The sequence below is a fragment of the Podarcis liolepis genome, assembly GCF_965112155.1.
Source record: "Podarcis liolepis genome assembly, chromosome: 6".
Classification (NCBI taxonomy): Eukaryota; Metazoa; Chordata; class Lepidosauria; order Squamata; family Lacertidae; genus Podarcis; species Podarcis liolepis.
In genome coordinates, this window is record NC_139559.1 from 98567227 (window position 1) to 98591774 (window position 24548).

At 45.8% G+C, this 24548-nt stretch overlaps 1 protein-coding gene across 3 annotated transcripts in view; it reads left to right on the plus strand.

Moving 5' to 3' along the window:
- Positions 1–21838, plus strand: part of UHMK1 (U2AF homology motif kinase 1) — a 31723-nt gene extending 9885 nt beyond the window's left edge. Inside the window, exons 5-10 of one of the 3 annotated variants that reach the window (XM_083507181.1) lie at positions 4345–4421; positions 4956–5054; positions 17475–17563; positions 18240–20332; positions 20699–21200; positions 21392–21838. In XM_083507181.1, the coding sequence (XP_083363307.1) occupies positions 4345–4421; positions 4956–5054; positions 17475–17563; positions 18240–18386 (412 nt within the window). In that variant the 3' untranslated portion in view covers positions 18387–20332; positions 20699–21200; positions 21392–21838. Of the gene's footprint in view, positions 1–4344; positions 4422–4955; positions 5055–17474; positions 17564–18239; positions 21201–21391 lie in introns of all 3 variants that reach the window. The other 2 variants (XM_083507179.1, XM_083507180.1) reach the window with 2 other exon arrangements.
- Positions 21839–24548: the final 2710 nt, after the last annotated feature.

A 24548-nucleotide genomic window follows, 5' to 3' on the forward strand; every position in this document is an offset into this window, starting at 1 on the left:
CGCCCACACTGCTGGTGCGAAGATGTGCATGGCGGCCGCTGGTGTTGCGTCCTCCAGATACTGTGGCTTACGGGAGAGAGCGTCTGCCATGATGTTGGTGTCCCCCGGGACATACTCTATTCGGAAGTCGAAGTTTGCAAAGAACTCAGCCCAACGTATCTGCCTCTGGTTCAGGAACTGTGCCGTGCGCCAGTGCTCTAGATTCTTGTGGTCCGTGCAAACCTGCACCGTGTGCTTGGCGCCGATCAGAAAGTGCCTCCACGCCTTGAACGCTGCGTGAATGGCCAGCAACTCCCTGTCCCAGATGGTGTAGTTCTGTTCGGACTTGCTGAGCTTCCTGGAGTAAAACGCTCCCGGTCGCCACACCCCCTGCGGGTCTTTCTGCAACAGGACCGCCCCCACGGCTCTGTCCGAGGCGTCTGTCTCCACCCTCATCGGCTTGCTGGGGTTGACATGAAGCAGCTGCTCTTCCGACGCGAAGAGACGCTTGAGTGCCTGAAAGGACTGCTCCGCCTGCGCTGTCCAAACGAACTTCTTCTTCTTGGAGCTAAGCGTGTCAGTGATGGCCGCTGTCTGCATCGCGAAGCCCTTGATAAACTTGCGGTAGAAGTTCGCAAAGCCGACAAACCGTTGGACCTCCTTCCGGTTGCGCGGACTCTTCCAATCCAACACCGCTCGAACCTTGGCGCTGTCCATGGCGAGCCCCTTGTCAGACAGCTTGTAGCCCAGAAAATCCACCTCCGGCACGTCAAATTGGCACTTCTCCAGCTTGGCGTAGAGCCTATGTTGCTTTAGCCTGCTCAGCACTTCCTTGACGTGTCCGTCATGCTCCTGCTGCGACTCCGAAAAGATCAGGATGTCATCTAAGAAACAGACGCACGTCTTGTAGAGAAGTCCCGCCAACACGTGATGCATAAACGCTTGAAAAACGTGGGAGCCATTTTGCAATCCAAAAGGCATAACTCTATATTCGTAGGTCCCCAGTGGCGTGAACATGGCTGTCTTCCACTCATCTCCTTCCCGCATGCGAATGAGGTTGTACGCCCCCCGCAGGTCCAACTTGGTGAACACTCTGCCCTTCCGTACCTTTGCGAGGAGGTCGTCAATACGGGGCATGGGGAAGTCCGATGGCCTAGTCAGACTGTTCAAAATCCTGTAATCCACTACCAGTCTTTTCTGGGGCGTGTCCCGCTTCTTAACAAAGAATACGGGACTGCCCCCCACTGCCCTGGACTCCCGGATGAAGCCGCGTTGCAAATTATGGTCAATGAACTCTTTGAGTTCCTGCAGTTCGTCCTCTGACATGGAATACAGTTTCCCTTTAGGCAGCGCCGCCCCCGGCAGCAGGTCAATTTTGCAGTCATATGGTCTGTGAGGGGGTAGCCTGTCTGCCTCCTTCTCGCAGAAAACTTCCAAAAATTCAGCGTACTTGTGTGGAATCGCTTGCAGCGTGCCTAGCAGCAGCTGTGACTCCTCTTCCTCTCCTTCCTGCCTGGGCACGATGCAGTGTTCAGCACAAAAGGAAGAGCCGAAGGTCAGCTGCCTCTGGTACCAAGCCATCGCTGGGCTGTGCTTGTCCAGCCAACTCATGCCCAATACAATGGGCGTGTCAGATAGTCGAGTGACGTTGAAGCTGATGATTTCTCTGTGATTCCCAAGTCGCATCACCATTGGTGGCGTCTGCTTCACCACTTGCCCCCCGAGCAGCTCCCTGCCATCCACCGTGACAACCTGCAGGGGCAGTGTGGCCGGCAGCAACTGCACAGCGTGCCTGTCGACAAAGTCCTGCCCTATAAAGTCCGCATTGCTGCCTGAGTCAATGGTGATTGGCACGTCCATGGTGATTCCATTGGGCAGCTGGAGAGATGCTGTGAGCCTCACTACTGGTTTGGGCGGGAGGGGGTTCACGGGCTGTAAAATCTCTGGGGACTGCGTCACTAACACGTCTGGCTGGGCCCCAGTGCCTCTTCCTCCAGCCAGACAGCGTCGTTTCCCTGCTGTGGTCCTCCTTGCTGCGTTGCTGCAGTCACCATTGCTGAGGCTGCAGTGAGCTTGTGGGGCCTCTGGGGACACTCTTTTGCCATATGCCCTGGCTCCTCACAGACGTAACACTTCCTGTTCCCTCTAGGAGGCTTCGCTTTCACTGCTGCCGGTGCTAGGGCTCTGGTTGCTGACTGAGCCCTTGCACCTCCAACCTCCATAGGTTCGGCTCCTCCTCCTGGCGGAGGCGTGGATTGCGCCCGCGCTGCTTCCCTGGGAAAGAAGGAGGGGCCCCCGGCTGGTTCGCGCCCTCCACGCCCTTCGTCCCTGTTCCACGGACGTCCTTCCAGCCTCACCCCCACTGCCAGTGCCCTCTGAACGACCTCCTGGGTGGTTCGGGGTCTCTCCCCCCTGGCGATCTCATCTTTAATCGAGTTATGCAGCCCCTCCCAAAAGAGGTCTCTTACAGGAGCCGAATCTCTGTCCCATTCCAGGGCACTGACCAAGGCGAAAAAGCGGGCATGGTACTGCCTGACGCTGGCCCTCCCTTGTCTCAGCCCATGCACCTCCTTCCGTGCAAGATCCACGTCAATACTTGATAAAAAACACCCATCCATCGCTTTAATAAAGGCATCTGCATTCTGTAGCGCCGGATCCTTATCTCTCCATAAATTGCGTAGCCATGCTCTCGCATCCCCATGCAGATGGGACATGATGAACCCCACTCTCTCTTGTTCATCTCTAAAGTCTTTATGCAGCAGTTGCAGTGCGCACAGTACGTTGGCTCTAAAGTTGGGATACTGTTGCAGGTTCCCATCGAAGTGAGAGACCAGCCCGCCTGTCCGTCTCGCCAACCCAATGCCCTCCTGCCGGGGTGTCTGCTTTGTCAGCACGTCTAACCTGACCTGGAGATCCCTGCAGGCTGCGGCTGCTTCCTCCTCCCTCTTCCTGGATGCTAGAGCCTCGGCGTTCAGTTGTGCCACCGCGTTTCTGAGTTCCTCTATCTGCTGCTCAGCCGTCATGTCGTCTGCCGTTCGTGAGCTTGCTAGTAGGCACCTGTGTCTCTCCCCTCCTCGAGGCTGTAGATGCCCACAAGTGGAGACGGAGCTTACTGTCAGAGCTGCTTGAAGATCCTAGCTCACAGAGGATCACGCTAGCCAGCGGTCATTAAGTAAAAGTCTTTATTGAATTACAGTTTCCATTCTCACGCTGCTGCGCGCAACTCTACGCCTAGTAGCTAGGTCGGCGAAGCTCCGTCTGAGTCTCCGCCCTGTGTGCACCAACTTAATATCCTAGCCTTGCTCCACCTTTTCCTCCTGACTGTCCTCCTCTGGGTCCCTCTACCCCCCGGGGCTTCTTCCTTCCGGGATTCTTCTGACGCTGACCCAGACCCTCCTGCCTCCTTGCGCCGGGCTTTAGGACCTGGCTCTCTTTCGGGGCTGCTTACTGCGCCGCCTTCCTCTGCATTTGAACTTGGCGCGCGCGCCCAACCTTCCACTTTCCTCTCAACCGTTTCTTCGCTCCCCGATGGAGGTGTGGCCATCCCCGACTCATGTCCTCCCTCCTGTGGAGGTGTGGCCACTCCTGACTCATGTCCTCCCTCCTGTGGTGAGCTGCCAGCGCTTCCCCCCTGGCTCCCTTCCTCTTCCCTGCTTCCTGGCGGTGACGCTGGTCCCGATTTCCAGCTGCTCCCCCCTGAGTCCTCTCTGGCTCTGTCTTCCTGGGGTGCCCCCCTAGACTCCCCCCTTGCCCTCGCCACTGGTGCTCCTTTCTGTGAATCCTCTGATTCACTGGAAAGACTAGGAGATCTCGGGTCGTCGTCGTCACTCATCTTTTCTTCTGCCTCCTCCCCTTCGCTCTCTGTTTCCTCCCTTGCCCGTGCTTCTGCTCCTAAACCCCTGACACTAAAGATGAGCTTTCTTTCCAGCAACATGTAGTAAGTTACCTAATTTGCAGGTGGGGGAGATCATGATTATTCATTCTCCTTGGCATAACTCAGTCTGGAGAATCTACGTCCTGGGGAGAACCAGTGGCATGGCCATTCATCTTTAAAAGAGAAAGGCAGGAGAAATGTATATGTTGCTTTGTGTTCCAGTAGCACACTTCCACAGAATGGCACACAAGGGAACCTGCAGTGCAGCCAAAATAAAATTACTAGCAAATGACCACTGAAATACATAATAAGGTTTATAAAATCAGCATCACCATAAAGCCATAGAATTGGAACAATGAAAGCTGTGGTGTCATGCTTTCTCCAGAACCTGGTGGGCTTTTGCTATTCTTCTAGAAATCAGCTTGGATGCAGCTTGAATGGTCTCCCTGTGGAACTTGCTTGTACAACAAAGACTCCATTTTGCTTTCCAGCATGCTTCGCGAGGACCCACAGGAAAGAGCCACTGCAGCAGAGGCCTTGTGCAGCCCCTTCTTCAGCATTCCTTTTGGTAGGGTGTATAACATATTTCATTTCTCTGGCCACAAATAACGCTTGCCTAACTGGCCCTGACTCTGTTCATTTCATTTTGAGATTTTCTATCCATTCTTCATCAAGTTTAAGCTGGTTAACATCTTAAAAACAACATTTGTCCTTAAGAGGGTCTGGACCCTCTGGGCATCTTGTGGACTCCTAAGGGTATGTTTTCAATTAATGTTTCCTCCTTTCACACTTCTCCCGTGTGCCTTTTTAAATGTCTGAATCGGGCTTAGCCCCATTTCACAGATGTCTGAACCCAACATTACAAGGAGAGTTTTTTTAATCATTTTTATTTATTAGATTTATATGCTGCCCTTCAGGATCTCAGGGCAGTTCACAAGGTAAAAATACAAGGTAAAGAGGCATTGTATGTGATATGGCAAGGTAAAGAAAGATAAACTTTTTAAGTCTCTTTGAGAATAGGATTGAGTAGGTTGTAGCAACTTGCATCCAACCATTTCTAATTTCTCTTTGATATAATGATCACCTTACATTGCTTTAACAGCCCCCCATGTTGAAGATCTGGTGATGCTTCCAACTCCAGTGCTAAGGCTGCTAAATATTTTGAGCGATACCTCTCTCCAAAATGAAGAAGAATTTGAAGGTTGGTACATCTTGATGTAGCTCCTTATCCTTCAGCACGCTACAGGATGGCTTGAGATGCCCTGGAAGTGGGAAAGGCAACTATTTCCCAGAGCTGCCCTGGGCAGAGAGAGGAAGAAAATTATCCTGCTTCAAGCTAGGTGTGATTCAAATTTAGGCAGAGCCAGTAACCTCCAAGCAAAAATGTTTAAAGAATTATTGCATAACAAAAGTAAATATGCATGCAATATTTTGAATAAAATGGTCTCTAGAAGAGCAGCGCTTGCAGGTTGATGTTACAGATTCCCACCCCACCTTGGTATTATTATTATTATTATTATTATTATTATTATTATTATTAATTTACTTATACCCTTCCTGTCTGACATGGTTGCCCCAGCCACTCTGGGTGGCTTCCAACATACCGTATTTTTCGCTCTATAACACGCTCCCAACCATAACACGCACATAGTTTTTAGAGGAGGAAAACAAGAAAAAAAAATCTAAACGAAACAGTGGATGTATGATTTTTGTGGTTCATGCTGTGGCCACAGACATGTGATCTGACGGTGAGTTTGGGGTAGCCCAATGCAAAAATCCTGAGGATCTATGTGGATCCATGCTTTGTAACCACGTTTTTGCACCACTGCGGCCCTAGGCAACAGTGGGTGTGTGATTTATTTGGTGCAAGCTGTAGCCATGGACATGCTATGTGATCTGATGGTGAATTTGGGGTGACCCAGTGCAAAAATCCTGAGGATCCATGTGGATCCATGCTTTGTAACCACGTGAATGAAGGAACTGTCAGTAATGTATGGTATCTCCAATACAGTGATGAAGGAAGAGGAGTGGGGGAGCTCACACTTGTCCTAGGCAAAGCAGCCAACTCCTATAGGCGTAGGTGCCTTCACCCCCCATTAAATATTTGAGGGAGTCATCCCCCACCCCCATTGTGGTATGTGAGTGGGGCTTACCTGGCTGTCCCTCCAATATTTTTTGAAGTTGGAAGAGAGAGGGAGGGAAGGAAGAGAGAGGGGGAACTCACATTTGTGCAGCTGCCTTGCCTTGAACCGGAGCAAAAAGAGGAGGAGGAGGAGACTCAGGGACACGAGCCTTGTAAGCCGCTTTGTTTGAATTTACAGGTGAGGTGCTGGGGGAGGGACGGAAGGGGATGCCCTCTTTGTCCCTCCTTCCAGCTCATTGTAAAGAAAGCAGAGTAAGAGCTGCTTACATTTGTGTAAGGGAGAGCCATAGAGCAGGCAGGCACTGAGAAAGAGAGGCTGTCTCTCTTTCCCCACCTTGGCTTTTACACGTGCAGCTCTTGCCGGCTTCCGAGCTGCCTCCCTTCTCCCACCTCGCCAAAAAGCCATAGAGCAGGCAGACAGGAGGAAGAGAGGCTGTCTCCCGACACTCAGCTGTTGCTCAGCTGTTGCCGGCTTCTCAGCAAGCCAAGCGGAGGAAGAGAGGCTGCCAAACAGCCAGCAAGAGTGGCTCCTCCTGCCTGCATTCGCTCCATAACCCGCAGACACATTTCCCTTTACCTTTTAAGGGGGGAAACTGAGTGTTATGGTGCGAAAAGTACGGTAATAACAACACAGAAAAACATTCCACGTTAAAAACTTCCCGATACTTCTCTGTTTGACATCTGATGGGAAGGCGTTCCACAGGGCGGGTACCACTACCGAGAAGGCCCTCTGCCTGGTTTCCTGCAGTTGCACGGAAGAGAGGGAGGCCTGTGTGTACTGACATCCTCCCCACCTGCAGATTCTCCCCTCTGTAGCTCTGGCGCCTGAGGAAGCGGGTGAAGTATGAATTACCTTGAAGGGGGCTTGTAAGGGAGAGTCAGTAGATGCGGGAAGGCTAAGCGCCTTCCTACTCCCACCCAAACCACTGTTGTGCTTGGAAAAATTGTGGCTCCTTTTGTGTCAGTTGCAGAAAATACGGAGTACAAGAGACAAACTGAAAGAGAGATAACTACCGTTGGTTCCCATAATCCTTCTGTGTTGTCTACATTTATGGGGGGGGGGGGGTGATCCGCTCTACATATTACTGACTTCTGTTACAGAAAGAGCGGAGAACCTTTGCATGTGGGACAGTCTTGGAGTTCCAGTTTGACCTGCGAGGTCCTTTCCCCCACCCAACCAGCTGATGTCACTGGCTTGACTATGTGATCCTGTTCCCAGCAGTGCACACGATCATGCAGCCAAGGCAGCAGGATTTAATCCCTGCGTATCAGCAGAGCAGGGACTGAAGCCCTGTGCAAAAGCAGGCTGTGCAATAGCTTGCACCTGCAGGCTGCTTCAGAGAGACTTTTGCCAAGGCTTTCAAACGGTTCCTGTGATCTTTTTGATCACACACATCTCTACATTAGTCCAGATTAAACTCTGATTAACAGGACAACCTCTGCTTCTTAATGGCAGCGTAGGGGGGTTATCAGTAGGCAAAGTGCTTTTGCACTCAGCACCTCCTGCCTCCTACAATCCATGCTGGAGCGAGAGCCAGGTACCAAGACGAACTGCGAGTGAAGCCCATCCCCCCCCCCTGTCCCTGGGGAGAATTTGCAAGGGATAATTAACCTCAATCATCCTTACAGATAGGTAGCCGTGTTGGTCTGTCATAGTCAAAATAAAAAATTCCTTCCAGTAGCACCTTAAAGACCAACTAAGTTAGTTCTTGGTATGAGCTTTCGTGTGCATGCAACACTTCTTCAGATACACTGAAACAGAAGTTGCCATATATAGTGAGAAGGTGGGGAGGGGTATTACTCAGAAGGGTGGTGGGAATGGGAGATTGGAAGATAGCTGAGATGAGCCTGTTGACGACTCTTAACGACTGCAGTAGGTCTTACAGGAAAAGGCAAGGGGTGAGAAGGTGAAAAATGGCTTAGTCATGTATAATGAGATAAGAATCCAATGTCTTTGTTCAAACCAGGTCTCTCCATGGTTTTAAGTTTGGTAATGAGTTGCAATTCAGCAGCTTCTCTTTCCAGTCTATTTCTGAAATTCCTTTGTAGTAAAACAGCTACTTTGAGATCTTGTATAGAATGTCACATAGAGGAGGGAGAAAGGTTGTTTTCTGCTGCTCCAGAGAAGCGGACACGGAGCAATGGATTCAAACTACAAGAAAGAAGATTCCACCTAAACATTAGGAAGAACTTCCTGACAGTAAGAGCTGTTTGACAGTGGAATTTGCTGCCAAGGAGTGTGGTGGAGTCTCCTTCTTTGGAGGTCTTTAAGCAGAGGCTTGACAACCATATGTCAGGAGTGCTCTGATGGTGTTTCCTGCTTGGCAGGGGGTTGGACTCGATGGCCCTTGTGGTCTCTTCCAACTCTATGATTCTATGATTCTATGTCCTGGGAGATTGAAGTGTTCTCCTACTGGTTTCTCTGTTTTGTGATTCTTGATGTCTGATTTATGTCCGTTTATTCTTTGTCGTAAGGTTTGACCTGTTTGTCCAATATAGAGAGCTGAAGGACACTGTTGGCATTTGATGGCATACACAATGTTAGACGATGAGCAATTAAATAGTCCCGAGATGGTATGTGTGATGTTGTTGGGGCCAGTAATGGTGTTGTCCGGGTGTATGTGGCAGCAAAGTTGGCATCTGGGTTTATTGCAGGCTCTGGTGCCAGTGTCCGTGTTAAGTCTGGTTGTAGTATTATTGTGGGTTAGGAGTTGTTTAAGATTGGGTGGCTGTCTGTAGGCAATGAAAGGTCTTCCTCCCAGAGCTTGAGAAAGAGAACTGTCATTGTCCAGGAGAGGTTGTAGATCTCTGATGATGCGTTGTACTGTTCTAACTTGGGAGCTGTATGTGATGACTAGAGGTGTTCTGTTATTTTCTTTTTTGGGTCTGTCTTGCAGCAAGTTCTCTCTGGGTATCAGTCTGGCTCTGTTGATCTGTTGTCTAACTTCATCTGCTGGGTATTTTAGTTCTGAAAAGGTTTGCTGTAGATCTCTTAGGTGAGAGTCTCTGTCTGTAGAATTGGAACAGATGCAGCTGTAACGTAGTGCCTGGCTATATACAATGGACTGTTTGGTATGTTTGGGATGGTAGCTAGTGTTGGCTTTTTGCAGTATAGTAACGCTGCAGAGAGCTTGCTGGGGAGAGCATGCATTAAAAAGAAAGGACTCAAAAATAACTTAAAGGTTTTAATAAGAAAAACAAAAACTCCATTTACACTAAATATATTAACAAACAAACATGACCCAACCACCAACCCATCCCCCAGGGTAATGGGAGAGCTAGGTGCTGCTCCTTATATACTCTACCCAAATGCTGACACGCCTTAATCAAATACAACTCAGCAGCACCTGCTATGTTTCACAGCTGTAAAGCTGGGTCTCGTTATCTTGCTCTGGCCCTTGCTCTGGCCCCTTAAAGACATACACATGGAGTGGAACAATGATGAACCTTTACATTTAAAGAAACCATTCAACATTTCCCCTGCGGTTCATCATTGTGGAACAAAAACATAAAGCATACTTTGTACATGTCTTTCATGTGTAACCTTTGTCAATACTTGATGTAAACTGCAACCTATAATGTTTGGTATGTTTAAGGTACATTACCACTCTCTTAAGAACAGAGAAACATTGCGTAGTGGGCTTTTCCACAAATTTTGCCAGAAAGTGAAAAGCATAAGTTATATCTGGTCTTGAGATTCTTTGAATGAAATTTAGCTTGCCTATAGCAGAACGATACAAAGTTTTGTTAGGAAATGGCTTATCTTCACCTGTAAAGGTGAAACCACACACCATAGGTGTTTCCTTCCCATTTGCATTTTCTAAACGTAGCATTTCAACTAGATCATCAATTTTTGCAGTTTGATGAACCAGAAAAGATCCATTTTTGCCTTTCTCAATTTGCATGGATAAGTAATTTTTAGCTATGCCTAATTCCACCACATCAAACTTCTTCTGTAACTGTGAAACTACCTGTTCATATTCCTGTTTAGTTTTTGTAGAAATTAACACGTCATCTACATACACACATATTTTTGTTACAGAGTTTGCCCCTTCCTTTATAAACACACAATTGTCTGCCTTTCCTTGTGAAAAACCAATATCTAGCAATTCTTTTGCTAAAGTTTGGTGCCAATTCCTTCCGCTTTGGTGCAGACCATAAAGGGATTTATTTAATTTGCATACCAAACCTTCAGCAGCTTCTATGCCTTCAGGGACACGCATAAAAATTTGTTCTTTTAAATCTGCAAACAAATATGCAGTTTTTATATCTAGGTGATAAACAGAATGTCCACGTTGTGATGCATCTTTTAACAAAAGCTTAACTGTTTCATATTTTACACTTGGTGAATAGCACAAATCATAATCTTCGCCTGGAATTTGTTGAAAACCCTTAGCAACTAGTCTTGCCTTGTACCTTACTACTTCATTTTTGTCATTCATTTTAACTCTATAAACCCATTTTGAATCAATAAGTCTCATATCTGGGGTTTGTGGTACAAGAGACCAAGTGTTATGCTCATTTAAAGAAGCTATCTCAGAGTTCATAGCTTTATACCAATTTACAGCTTGGTGCTTAGGTAAATTCTGAACATCACTGTAGCTTTTTGGCTCAAAAACCACCTTATTGGCATACACAGTATTAAAATGTTCATCTGCGAAACGTTGTGGCTTCTGCCTCTTTCTATTTGAACGTCTCAGTCCGGAAGGAGAGTCAGACTCCTCAGACTTAATGGGACTGAGTGAACTACTAGCTTCAGGTTGTAAATCATCATTGTCAGACTGAAGAGGTGCCTGTAGGCTAAGCTCACGGTCAGAAAACTCAAGAGAATCTAACCTCCCCTCAGGTGCCTGTGACATTAAATCAAACAAATTATCAGATTCAACAGGCTTTTTGTCTTTCCCCATTAATTCAGAAGCACCATTTTCTCCTGCTGCTGCTGCTGCTGCTGCTTCCTCTTCTTCCTCAGTATCATTTATACCATCAGTATCTTGGAAAACAGCAACCCCATTCCAATTTACAGTTTGTATCATGCTTCTGGTAATATGAAATTTGCCAGTTGCTGGTATGTAAATTCTGTACGCCCCCTGCTGGTAGCCCATTAATTTTCCCTGGACACTACGCTCACCCAATTTCTGCTTAGCGGGATAATGCATAATTACATCTGAACCCCAAATACGTAGGTATTTCAGATTAGGGCGTTTTTTAAACAACTTCTCATAGGGGGTGACATCTAAACCAGAATGATAACTGCGATTTCTAACATAACAAAAAGCATGGAGTGCTTCAGCCCAAAACGCTTTGGGCAGATTAGCATCGTGCAGATAAGTTTTAACCCCTGCCTGCAAGTCACGCTGCACAACTTCAACAAGCCCATTTTGCCAGGGACTTCGGGGGCAAGATAACTCATGAGTAGTCCCCTGCGCTTCCAGGAATTTCTCAAAATCCTCAGAAACAAATTCCCCGCCCCGGTCAGAAAACAGGTTCTTAATAGGTTTGTTAAAATGCGTTTTTACCCAGTTGCAAAAAACCTTGTACTTCTCAAATGCTTGGGACTTCTCAGCTATTGCATAAGTCCAACAATATCTACTATACTGGTCTATGAGAGTAAGCCAGTACTTAGAACCTCCTAATGATGGTGGGAGTGGCCCAACTAAATCACAATGTACACGCTCAAATGGCTCAGTTACTTTCCTATCTGAGCACCTACCCTTGCGTGCAACCTTAATCTTATTCTTGCAACAGGATAGACACTGCATAAAGAATTTGCATGGTTTTAAGTTGAGGCCATTGACAATATTCTGTGTCTTAATTACATCAGCAAAATTCAGGTGTCCCAGAATTCTGTGCGCCATGTGGACACACCCAGAATGTGGCCTTACATTCCTCAACCCCTGGCTTGACTGTGCTGCTCTGCAATTTATAGGCGATTGGGAGTAGGTGCGAAAATATAGTCTATATAAACCATCAGATTCCCGGGCATACAATAGACGTTTGTTCCCCTCGAAAAACTCACACATAGACTTTAAGAAACGCACAGTTATGCCTTGACGGGCAAAGCACCTTACTGACAATAAATTGTCCACTGACGGGCAGTAAATGCAGTTCGCTATTGTAATGTTTAAAGAGTCAAGTTTAACGGTACCCCTGCCAAGCGACTGCAAGACTTGTGAATTGGCTAAATGTACATTACCAATTTCCTCTTCGAAAGAAATAAACAAGCTTCGATCATTGCAGATATTTTGCGATGCTCCTGAGTCGATAACAAAAGACTTCCACTTGGCATCTTTAATTCTTTTACGATCTTTAGAACGAGCGTGAAAAGCTCGCGGCTCGTTTCTGTCTCTACTATACGATGCCGGCTGCTGGGCTGACGACCGTGATTGACTAACAGAAACAGACTTGGGAGTACTTTTCTTTCTTTTGGCTCCGCAGTCCTTTGCAAAATGTCCTTGCTTATTGCAGAACCAACAACGCTTTGCAGCTTTAAATGCAGTTGTATCATCACAGGTTTGCATATGGCGTTCTTCATTCTTTCTGGAAACAGGAGTGCTTATGGCACAAGCCTCCCTTCTATCCAACTCGCCCATTAATCTTGCCGTTACCCCTTCCACAGTTAATTGTGCTGGTGGAACAGCAGATATCTGGCTAGCTATACCATCAAAGTCCTCATTAAGGGAACAAAGGATGATAAAAACATACTGAATATCAGGTACCTCCATGTCCCTTCGAATTAATTCGCCGCGTATTGCCTCCAGACGTCTCAAGTGCGCTGCCAAATCACCACCAGGCTGCAGCTTCGTCTGGTACAACTGCTTGAAAAACGTCAATGCAGATGCTGACTCTTTTCTAACATGCACTGCTGCAAGACTGTCCCACATTTCTTTGGCAGTTTTCTTATTTCTTATATAGACTACTTGCTGGTCGCTGACTGCCAAATTAATTATCGCCCTGGCTTTTGCATCTCCTTTCGACCAAGCATTAGTTACAGGGTCAGGAGGGTCATCAGTTACATAGGTCCATACTTCTCTAGAGGTCAAAAGCGCCTCCACCCGAAAAGACCATAAACTATAGTTCTCATCTGTTAGCTGTGGGAAGACCAGAGCCTTCTCAGCTTCAGGAACCCGGTCAACCATTCCGGAACTCTTCCAGACCCACAAAAACTACGCTAACAGGAGAAGGAGTTTTCAAACCTTTTCAGAGTCCAAAAATATGCAGTCATCCACTCAGCAGCTGGGCCCATAACCAAAGATGTTGGCTTTTTGCAGTATAGTAACGCTGCAGAGAGCTTGCTGGGGAGAGCATGCATTAAAAAGAAAGGACTCAAAAATAACTTAAAGGTTTTAATAAGAAAAACAAAAACTCCATTTACACTAAATATATTAACAAACAAACATGACCCAACCACCAACCCATCCCCCAGGGTAATGGGAGAGCTAGGTGCTGCTCCTTATATACTCTACCCAAATGCTGACACGCCTTAATCAAATACAACTCAGCAGCACCTGCTATGTTTCACAGCTGTAAAGCTGGGTCTCGTTATCTTGCTCTGGCCCTTGCTCTGGCCCCTTAAAGACATACACATGGAGTGGAACAATGATGAACCTTTACATTTAAAGAAACCATTCAACAGCTAGAGGCATGTAGATATGTTTGTCCGTAAACCAACTGACCGACAAACATATCTACATGCCTCTAGCTACCATCCCAAACATTATCTCAATCATCCTTGTTTTTTCTTCACCAACAATCTCCTGCTGTTGTGGGAGCTTTCTTCATTAAGGCAGACTGGAACCAGAAGCCAGGAAATAAGAGTTTTAATTCCCTGCCCTTGATTAGGTCTTTGTCCAGCTCTACTGGCCATTGTGGGCAGGGTGGTGCTGTCAGCCTCAGATTTCCTGGTTAGATTTCTGCTTGTCTTATAGTCTCCAGTGTGCAGCTCATGGCAATTGGCCACCTGTGCCACCATTTGGGGCCTTACTCTGGTGGATGGATCTCTGGGTTCTAGTAAAAGCACAAAGCTGAGGTCTGCCTGCCCCTAAGGTCTAGAATACTTACTAGGTGCTGGGGTAGCGTTTACGACAGATGTCCAGGCACTCAGGCTTACCCCACTAGTGCCATAAGCCCTTCTCCTCCATGCTGCATGGAAGAGCAGGTTGTATGGACTCGGGCAGTTTAATTATATTCTGGCTGACTCACATAGATAGTTCAATCGATCAATCTTTATTACGGTCCAGATACCCAACAAATCGTTACAAAGCAATGCACAATTCAGACAGCCTACCTCCAGGTTAAACAAGCATTTTGCTCAGACTTAAAGATAGGGATCATTGGCTCTTGCAACCACCGATAAAAACTTTGCCACTGCTAATGTTCTAGCATTTGTCCGGTCTTCCAATAGGAACCTGACATAATGAGCCTCTGATTTTCCTGGGAAAGGTACCAGCGAGGGTAATATCAGTTCAGCCGTGCCTTGCTCATATTTCGCACAGTGCAGCAAAATATGTTTTATAGAATCGATGTCTTGGGCACATGAGCAAAGTCTGTCTTGGTAGGGAGCTCCTCTCCACCTGCCATCCAACACTGCAGAAGGAAAGACGTTTAGTTTGGCTTTGGTGAATAACCTTTGATAATTTGGTACTGTCAGGTTTTTAATGTAAGGTGTTAACTTAAAGACATGCCCATATTGTACTCCTACTGCCAGCAGACTACAGACTACGTGTGATCGAGATCGCAAGTCACTATGTGCATTATTCCATACTCTTTGCTTTAGCATCTTTACACTACAGTGGTGCCCCGCAAGACGAATGCCTCACAAGACGGAAAACTCGCTAGACGAAAGAGTTTTCCGTTTTGGAGGTGCTTCACAAAACGAATTTCCTATGGGCTTGCTTCGCAAGACGACAATGTCTTGCGAGTTCCTGCTGGTTTTTCCCCCCCCCCTTTTTCTAAGCCGCTAAGCCGCTTATCAGCTGATCCGATTAGCAGATAAGCCGCTAAAAGCCGCTAATAGCGCTAATCCGCTAATCCGTCAATGGGCTTGCTTCGCAAGACGAAAAAACCGCTAGACGAAGAGAATCACAGAACGGATTATTTTCGTCTTGCGAGGCACCACTGTACACTTGATCTTAGCCAAAAGGCCGAGAAGCTTTAGCATCTTTAGGGTGCCTTCATAACCCAGGTAATAAAGTTGGGGGGCGGGTGACAGACCAATAGAGGTGGCTTTTCTAGGCATGGTTTTCTGCCATTTGCTGAGAAACTCTCCATTGTTCAGGTGTTGGTATAAACCCTTTCCCTAGATCAAATACTGAAATCCTGAGCCATTGTTTTAGGGCAGCCCACCATGCTTTAGTTGAAATTGGGCATTCACCAGCGTCTAACAGAAGTATGGAGTTGGGGACACAGTTGGGTACCTACAGCAGAGATCATAGAAATTTTGCCTTAAAGCCATCTAGCTTTGGCAGGTCCCCATTATGCTAGACATTTGCAGCGTACAGGAGTTGGGAAACAGATTTTGCATTGAAAACCCTTAAGGTTGCTGGAACATATTTGCCGCCCTTTGTGAAAAAGAATCTGGGTATGGCTAGCTTTGTGATCTCCGCCTTCTGAAGGGAGGTTTGCCAGTGGTGCTTCCAAGATCCTGTATGATGAGCCCTAGATAACTGAAGTATTTAATCTGTTCAAGGTTATGGCCATCCAGCACCCATTTAGACCGGAAAAAGCTTCTTTTGAATACTAAAATTTTAGATTTTTTATAATTAATGGATAAACCATTTCCAGAACAGTAATAAGAAAACTTCCTCAGCAGATATTTCAAACCTGGTCTGGAACGTGAGATGATGGCTGTGTCATCCGCATATAACAACAAAGGGGTCCTTCTCATTCCTATTTTTGGAAGGTGTCCATCTGGGTCCATTAAGCCCTCTTCTAGTGTGGGGGCCAAAATGCATCCCTGTCTCAACCCCCCCCATGTCATCTCAATACTGTTTGATAACTGTCCCTGCCGACCACATCGGACCTGCAGTTTGGTTCCATTGTACAGGGCTTTTATAAGAAAGAGGAATCATTTGTCCTGCAAAATCAGATTTAATTTGGACCATAGCTGGGATCTGGGGATGGAATCAAACGTTGATTTCAGATCTATGAAGGCCACAAAGAGCTTACCCTGTAGAGGCCTGGTATACTTCTCGGCTAGGAAGGACAGCATTAGACAGTGGTCTGATGTTGAATGGTTCTCACGAAAGGCTGCCTGGGCTTCAGATAGTATATTATGTTCATTTAGAAAAGTTGTCAGTTTGTTACTGAGAAATTGGGCATACAGCTTCCCAATTATTGAAAGCAGGCTAATTGGCCTATAATTGGAGGGTACGTTCGGGTGGCCTCTCTTAAAGATTGGGACTACTATAGCATGTTTCTGGCTATATGGTACTTTGCCCAAGTTATTTACTACCGTAAAAAGTGCTGCCAGAAGCGGAGCCCACCAGTACTGGTTTGATGTGATCAATTCCGGGGATAAAGACTTTCCCTGGAGTCTTTCTGCTCTTCAGATTCCCAATTAATGTATAGACTTCCTCCACAGTAACCGGCCTCTGCTGAGGGAGCAGTGACAATTCTGCCCTGTCATCATCCTGGAAGCTGGAAGGGAGGTTTGGATTTTCCATAAATATATTTCTGAAGTGGTTCTCCCAAACCTGAGCTGGAATGTCACAGCTGGGGGCTGAAGAGCTATTTTTCATTGAGTCGGAGACCAGTTGCCAAAAGAGTTTGGTTTCATTGTCTAGTGAGGCATTCAATAGCAGGGACCAGGAATTTTGTTCGGACTGCCTTTTTTTTAGGCCAAAAGGGCTTTATACTCTTTTTTAATTTCGAAATAAGATGGAGGTAAGTAATTTAGTCCAGCATTTCTATAGGCCAAATAAGCGTTCCTTAAGGCTTCCTTCTTTGTACGGCACTCTTGGTCAAACCAACAGTGCGGGGCTTGCCGGCTGAGTTTATGTTGACAGAGACCACATCCTGCAAGGACTCAATGAGATTTTCGTAAGCTGTCAGGGAGGAATCTATTGATAAATTGTTTATTATAATTGATCTTAATTGCAGTTTCTGAATTCAATCTATTCTCAACTGCAATTGCTATCTCAGGTGTCCATTTTTTTCTGCACAATGCTGGATCATTCGCTTTATCTATTTCCTCGTGTTCTATGTCAAGCCTGGACATAACTTGTTGACCCCTTTATGTTATGAAACATGCAATTTGTGGCAAAAAATATGTTATTGATTATGTTTGTTTGTTTGTTTATTGCCCTTCCTTCAAGCAGCTTAGGTAAGTGGTTTAGTCTTGCAAGAACCTTGTGCAGCAGTTGCTCTGGAGGCAGGCAGGCATTCTGCAAACAGGATTCCTGGGTCCTTCGGTGCCAGTCTATCCAATATGCTACGCTGGGTCTTTGCTATTTATTTTCAGTTGTCTTCTCAATTCCACAGATATCGTGGATGACATAAGAGAGGAATGTTGCAAATATGGACGGGTCGTGTCCCTGTTTGTTCCGAAGGAAAATCCAGGCAAAGGCCATGTAAGTACTTGGGCAGTCAAGATCTGTGTGTGTGTTTCATCTTTGAGGTTTTGGTCTAAGGCAGCACTGACCTCTCCTTTTACAGTGACAGCTGAGTGAGGCACATACTGAGGCTTCCTGATACGACTTGCATAGAGAGAATGATTCTCTTATAAATGGAAGCAGATTTATAAAAAATAATAATCAGGTGTGTGTGTGTGTGTGTGTTTGCATTTGTCTCTCTGGGAATCTTGGAATACTTTACTGCTTGTATATATCTCTAAAATAAAATTGTATACTATTGCATTTCAGACTTGGAGACAGGATTTTAATAGCGTTATCTATTAATGCCTCTGAAATGCCACACTATTAAGACTATAAAACAATAGAATGCACCTCCATTTAAGTTTTTCAATATTACCTTCTAGACTTTATCCAGAGATTCTGGTAACATCTTCTAGTGTTATATTTTGTCTTTTAAAAATCACACTACTGTAGTGTACCACACTTACATTTTGCAGAACTAAATCATTTTACAATCTTTCCTTATCAAATAAATGTATACCATTTTAATGCATTTTTCTCCTTAGTATTTAACAAAGGTAATCTACCAGTTTCTGGGAGGTATCATGCCTGTCCTGGAAAGCAAGGGGGCAAGGGGGCAAAGGAGACTGACATTCCTCCTGCTTCTTTTCAGGTCTTTGTTGAGTATGCAAATGCTGTGGATTCAAAAGCTGCCCAGCGAGCCCTGACTGGGAAGAGTTTTGACGGCAAGTTTGTTGTGGCGACATTTTACCCACTGAGTGCCTATAAGCGAGGGTATCTTTACCAAACCATGCTTTAGTCTGCGGCAGCGGTCAGGAGAGACGCACGTATCCAAAGCTGCCTTGCTTTGCCAAAGTATTTTCCAGAGGCGAACTCCATCTGTACTCCTCCTTTCTCATTCTGTGGTTGGCAAGAGAAAGGCCCAGGTGTTTCTGTTTTGTTGCAATGAAATCAGCCTCCTTCTTGCCTTTGATTTACTCTGCAGTAACCAAAATGCTGTGAAATGGATGTTGGAGATTGAAGGTGAAGAAGAATTCAGTGGGAAAGAAATAGAGGCTCAAGGCAGTGTTGGGGGTTATGGCACCGAACTTAGAGATGCCAAGCATTGAATGGTGGCATGGAGGGTTGCTGGTGTCTGAAAGAGTCCGTGAAGCAACTCCGGAGTTCCTTGTGCCACAAGCAGAGAAGCAGCAGAATGTGCCATGGAGGACATGCATCCGGATGAGGCTTTTAATCTGCCTTCAAACAATTTTATGGGAAGAACAGATAACATTGTCAGCCCATTGTACTCCTCCCATGTTTCCCCAGCACTTCCTCCTCCTTGTCTTCTTACCTCAGAAAGTCTGTTAAGGAGGGGAAAGTGGAACAGGAGTGGAGGGGGCAATGGGTGCCATTTTGAGGCGTTCCTCCTTTCTCTATTGTTTCCAGTTTCAGAGACTTTCCAAGTCCCTTCCCTTGATCTGAGGGCTCTCCACCTTAATTAATTGCTTCTTGGAAAGAGGTTTCCCCAACCCACACCCTTCAGTTGACTATTTAATCAATAAGTTACACTGGAAACAGTAGCCCTTGCTTTAAAGTAGAAATGTTTCTAGCTATAGTCCTGTAAGGCTGCCGCCTTCTAGCTGTGTGCTGCAAGCGCTGCTCTTCTTTTCACAATTTTACTATGGCCAATTAGTGAAAGTAACAAGCAGGAGAAATCAAGCTGGCAAGCTCTCTAGCCTGGTTGTGAAACTGGCTGTTTGATAAAGATCAAATTGTGAAACTGGTTAGTCTGCAGAGGGGGCATTTTCAAGCGAAGTCCACAGGACTTTCAGCCCAATCTGTAGCTGTGTTTATTCAGAAGTAAGCTTAGCTGCAAATCTCTTGCCCTGTGCTACAGGAACTCTTTAAAAGCAACTACTTTTTCAAAAATTTGCAATTGTGCTATTTAGAAAATGGTAGAAAAGACCCACAGAAAGTGATGTGCTAAAATGGCACAGAGATGCAAGCACCTCAGAATGTTAGGAGAAGAGTTGGTGGCCACTGGTGAGGACAGGGAGCAAAGGAACAACACAGCCCACCCTAGTGGTGGAACATAACAAGATGTACACACCCAAAAGAGAACAAAACCTGACACATCTAGTGGGTGGCCAATTCCAATGTCACTTGTATCTTATAATGGAAGAACCACAATGGGAGCACCCAAAACACAAAATCCCAGCCAGCTTTCAAAGCCTTCACACCCTAGGACTGAACATGTTAGGCTGTATCTGCAGAGACTTAAAGGAACATCCTCAGCCACAGAACAGGATTGCTGCCCTAAAAATAGAGGATCTGAGGCAAGGTAGGGTCACCCAGATGATTTGGCTATATAGAAGTTGAAGCTAGACAATAGACAGGAAGGTTGCACTTGTCGCATCTAGCCATTCCTTTGCAATACAACGAAGCCTTTCTCCCAGGAAGAAGGCGAGAACCAGTGAAGGCACCTTTTGGCTCCCTACGTGTAAGCCCAAATAGAAAAGCAGACATTATCTCTAAAAGGCTGCATTAGAAAGAGCCTCGTTTTCAAGTAAATCCTGGTTTGTGTGCCCTCCAGTGGCTATTTCAGGTCCTGACCAAGTGCAGCTCCTGTGATGGGGCTCGTTGAGCTATGAGCCTTCTCTATCGAGTAAGAGACTTGTGGGGAGGTGGTTTTCTTTTGTTTTACAGTCTCTGAGAAATTGCCTGTTTGTGTCTTCCCAGCATCATCTGCTAATAGTTAGGCAGGTGCCTACAGAAAGCATTTAATTCTGCTCGCATAATGATATTATGGGGTGTTGTCCAACCAGATTCTTCCTGGGAGGCTTTCTGTAGAGTTACTTTCCTGAGCCAGTTTTAAACATGTTTTTAAGAGAAGAGTCTTTGTTCTGCTAGAAATGCCTGAAATTTGACTACTGGTTCTGCCCTCTTGAGGCTTCCCAGTTCCCAGCATCTTATGCATGCTTCCCCTCAGCTTTCACTGCTGCTACCGAGAATGGAAGGCACCCCAGTTTGTGGCAGCAGTTTGCCTTGCTCTTAATCCACCTTGACCCCGGCAGCCTCTCTTCCCTGCATGAGGATCCTTCACTTCTTGGTTTCTCAAAAGTTATGCAGCATTTCTGACAGAGTTGACTTGGGCAATGGTAGGAAAACAAGAAAGAGACGTTTTAAACATCTCACCCACTCCTTTTAGAAAATACTTGAATTTTTTTGTAATGTCTTCAGAAGCTAGCATTTTAGAAGGGGGTGGGGGTGTATGCATAAATAATTAGGATTTTCTCGTGGCAAATTTATTCCTGGGTTTTGCCTCCTTGCCTTTCTGAGCTATGAATTATTTAAGACGGGATATTGTCTGCACTGACAATTATACTGATATTGTTGAGTTTGTTTGTCCTACGTAGCGTATCTGATATAGATTTTGGGAGAGTGACATTCCTGATTCTGGATGGGGAAGCGAACTGCATCCACAGCCTCCAAGTACCTCAAGTCTTCTATGAAGAGTTTGTGCAGTCTTGTCCTCTCACCTCCATAATTCACCTGGGTTTCAGTGGTCCTGCCCCTTTCAGTCTTCGTGACTTGGTTAAGTAGAATGAATGTCCAAAATGTCTACTGTTTTGTTTGGCCTTTGAGCTTCCCCACTGATCTCCATCAGGGAATCACACACCTGCTAAAAATAAAGATGGATTCAAGTGATGTATTCAGCACTGCATGTAGGTGACTAGATCAACCAGCACAGTGAAGTTCCATCAAACTGGGGGGTGGAATGTATTTTTTTTGGGGGGGGGATGCCTTTAACTGGCAATGGAGCTTCCAGAAAAGTGCTTTACTGCCTGAGCTTGGGCTTGGCAGGGAAATGTTGCTGAGCTGCTCCTCTCTTAGCTGAGGGGGCATTAATTTGAGCACATTTTAAGCCAGAACTGCACGAGAACTTGAAGGTCATGGGGCTTGTGGGCAAGGACAGGGGCTCTGTCCAAAGACCCGTTCGTAGCTTTGCGCACATCTGACCTGGAGTCCATTTTTGGTTCAGCCTGCCTCCATCTCTCTGCCCCAAGAAAGACAATAGCACTGTCTGGCTGGCTGGACTTGACTGTTCAAGAGCGTTGACATGATTCCTTTGCAAACTGTTCTGTAAGCATACGTCTTCTACTCAGATTATTTAAGGAGATCATGTGCTCTATGCACCATTGCTCAGCAGCTCAAAAGATGAATGTACAATTTTAATTGAAAAATAAAGTAGATTTGTTCTGATGTTAACCAAGCTACCTTTTATTACGGGCTGATTTGTGAGAGGGAAATTGGACTTCCAAACTGCATTGGAGATGAGTGGCAGAGGGAACCCAGGCCCTAATCTGTGCCCCACAGTTTTTCAAAAATGATCCTAGCCTGTATGTTGTGCTTTTAAGTATTCAAATCACTTCACATATGTGAGCATGCAGCGGAAACCAGAGTCTTGCTGTCCAGCATCTTTTGGTGACAGAACCTGTGAGCTCATTCCCCCCGACTTGCATGCTCTGGATAAAGCTTCATTGGGGGCAAAACTATAGTGCTGTTAAATTTGTCACTTGCAGTTTCTGGTTTTTCCCCTCATTTCTTTAGCATTAAATAGCAACCACTTGGATATCTGATCAGAATTGTGAGACATGGGCATTAGCTCTTCCTTGTGTTCCCACATCCACTGTGGGAAACACAGAAGGGAAGAGCTGCTCTTTCATGTTTTGTTTGGCCTTTGAGCTTCCCCACTGATCTCCATCAGGGAATCACACACCTGCTAAAAATAAAGATGGATTCAAGTGATGTATTCAGCACTGCATGTAGGTGACTAGATCAGCCAGCACAGTGAAGTTCCATCAAACTGGGGGGTGGAATGTATTTTTTTTGGGGGGGGATGCCTTTAACTGGCAATGGAGCTTCCAGAAAAGTTTAGAATTTGCACCTAAGAATGGCTTTTTCTAAAGAATTCAGCCCCCTCCCCATATTGCTTTCTGGAAACAATGTGAATATTGTCTTGACCGGGGGGGGGGGTGCACTGCTCACACAGCCTCTGATGTTCAGATTTCAATCTACAGGCAGCCTCCTGGGTGGGTAAGAACTGGTACCCCTTTCAGCTTCTATCACACTCTTGGCAGCTCCGGGACTGACTGACACCCACTGATTTCAGTGGGTCTGCTAGAATATTTTAACGGGAGTTATGGTGTCTGGTCTGGCATTGGTTTCAAGGTTGTTCTTTTAATCATAAAATATACAAAATCAAATCAAATACTCCAGAGTTTTCAGTAAAATTGCAAGCCACTATTTCATAAGTTAAACATATACATTTTCTAGTTCCATGAATATCTCAGCAAGTCCCTCCCTGCTGCTAGGCAAATATCAGATTACACACTTAAGATGTTGGGATAAAGGAGCAACAACCTGCAATCTCTGCCGCCTTGGAGGTGAGTGTGTGCAAGAGGCCAGCATAAGCTAGATTCTCCCTCTTCTATCCTCCGCCCCCCGAGCGATGTAGCCTCCTGCGTGATTAGGACTTCTGGACAAACTTGCCACATTTGAGTGATGGTCTGGTTGGCCCTTATAAGTGTATTGTCCACTGGTGGGTTTGGGAGGTTTCCCCCTAAAGGACTATCATGACTATCTTTGCTTTGTATGCTTATGAAACAAGACTGAATCTAGTTATTTGGAGCAGGATCCTACAACCAGAGAAAGATGCTTTCTCACCAGCTGAAGGTAGACTTTGCATTTAGACGGTTGATTCTTCTCCAACCATTAGGCAATAGTGTACCATTTGGGTTTCACTGACTTTATTTACCTAGGACGCTCTAGACCATTCTATAGATGATCACTAGATGGAAATCTAATGCGGCTGAGCCAAAGCTGGTCGGTCGGTAGTCGCTTGGTGTCCAGGCCTGAAGCTAATTTCAGAAGTTAAGGAAGTCCTTCGTGGCTCTCTCTTTCAACAAACTCTCAGGCTAGCACTCTCTCTCTTTGCCTTTTGCTTCTGATTCCAAACTTGCTTTCTGACAGAGTTGCTGCAGCTAAAAAACAAACAAACTCGTTCTTTACAAAAGGACAGATTTTTCCAAGCACATTCCAGAGGATGCTCCGGTTGGCCTCCTCCATCAGATGAGCAAAACAGGGTGCTGCCTCTCAATGTCATGAGCCAGGGGCACAGCCTGGAACTTCCTCTTCATGCCCTGCAGCTGAGATGCTTCTAAAGTGAGCAGGTTCTGCGGGTTCCTCCTCTCTGGTTACGAGGCTGCTCACTATTGTCAAAAAGCAAGGCAGCCATGTTGCTCCCTTGGGAGCAGGGAGATCCACAAGAAGAGCCAGGTGGTATGTCAGGAAATAATGAGCAAGGTGTTGAGTTCTTCAGAGTTCCTGAACTTAAGAATTTAGAAACGAGTTTACTATTTTGTGACATTTTTGTTGGTTTTCATAAAGCTATTGCCTTTCTGTGGTGTTTCAGGTGATTGTTCTCCTACCTTGCCCAAAATAATATGTTAAGATTTAAATATTGATCAATGTTTATTTGTCAATTTTTATGGCACAGCCAAAGAGCAATACAGTAATGGAGTTTTGGAAAATAAGGTACTGCGTACCATGGATCTGTGGGGAAGCCATTTGTGGGTCCTCGCTATGACAGTAAAGACTGAGTAGGTGTCAGATTGAAACCCATCATATAGACTTGCTGAAATATATATATACATATATATATATATATATATATATATATATATATATATATATTTACCAATTTGCCAAAACTTTAAAAAGATAAAACCGCAGGGACAGATCTTCTGCCAAGTTCAAGATGAGTTGCGGGAGGGAGACTGGAAGCATTCAAAGGATTATCCTGGTCATCATGAGGGTGAGACCAAAAGGATCTGACCTAAGAGGAGTGTAGGAAACAGAGGAGGGAAGGCGGTGGGCGCCCCAGAGAAAAGAACTGCTGGGAGCAGAAGGCCCAAGG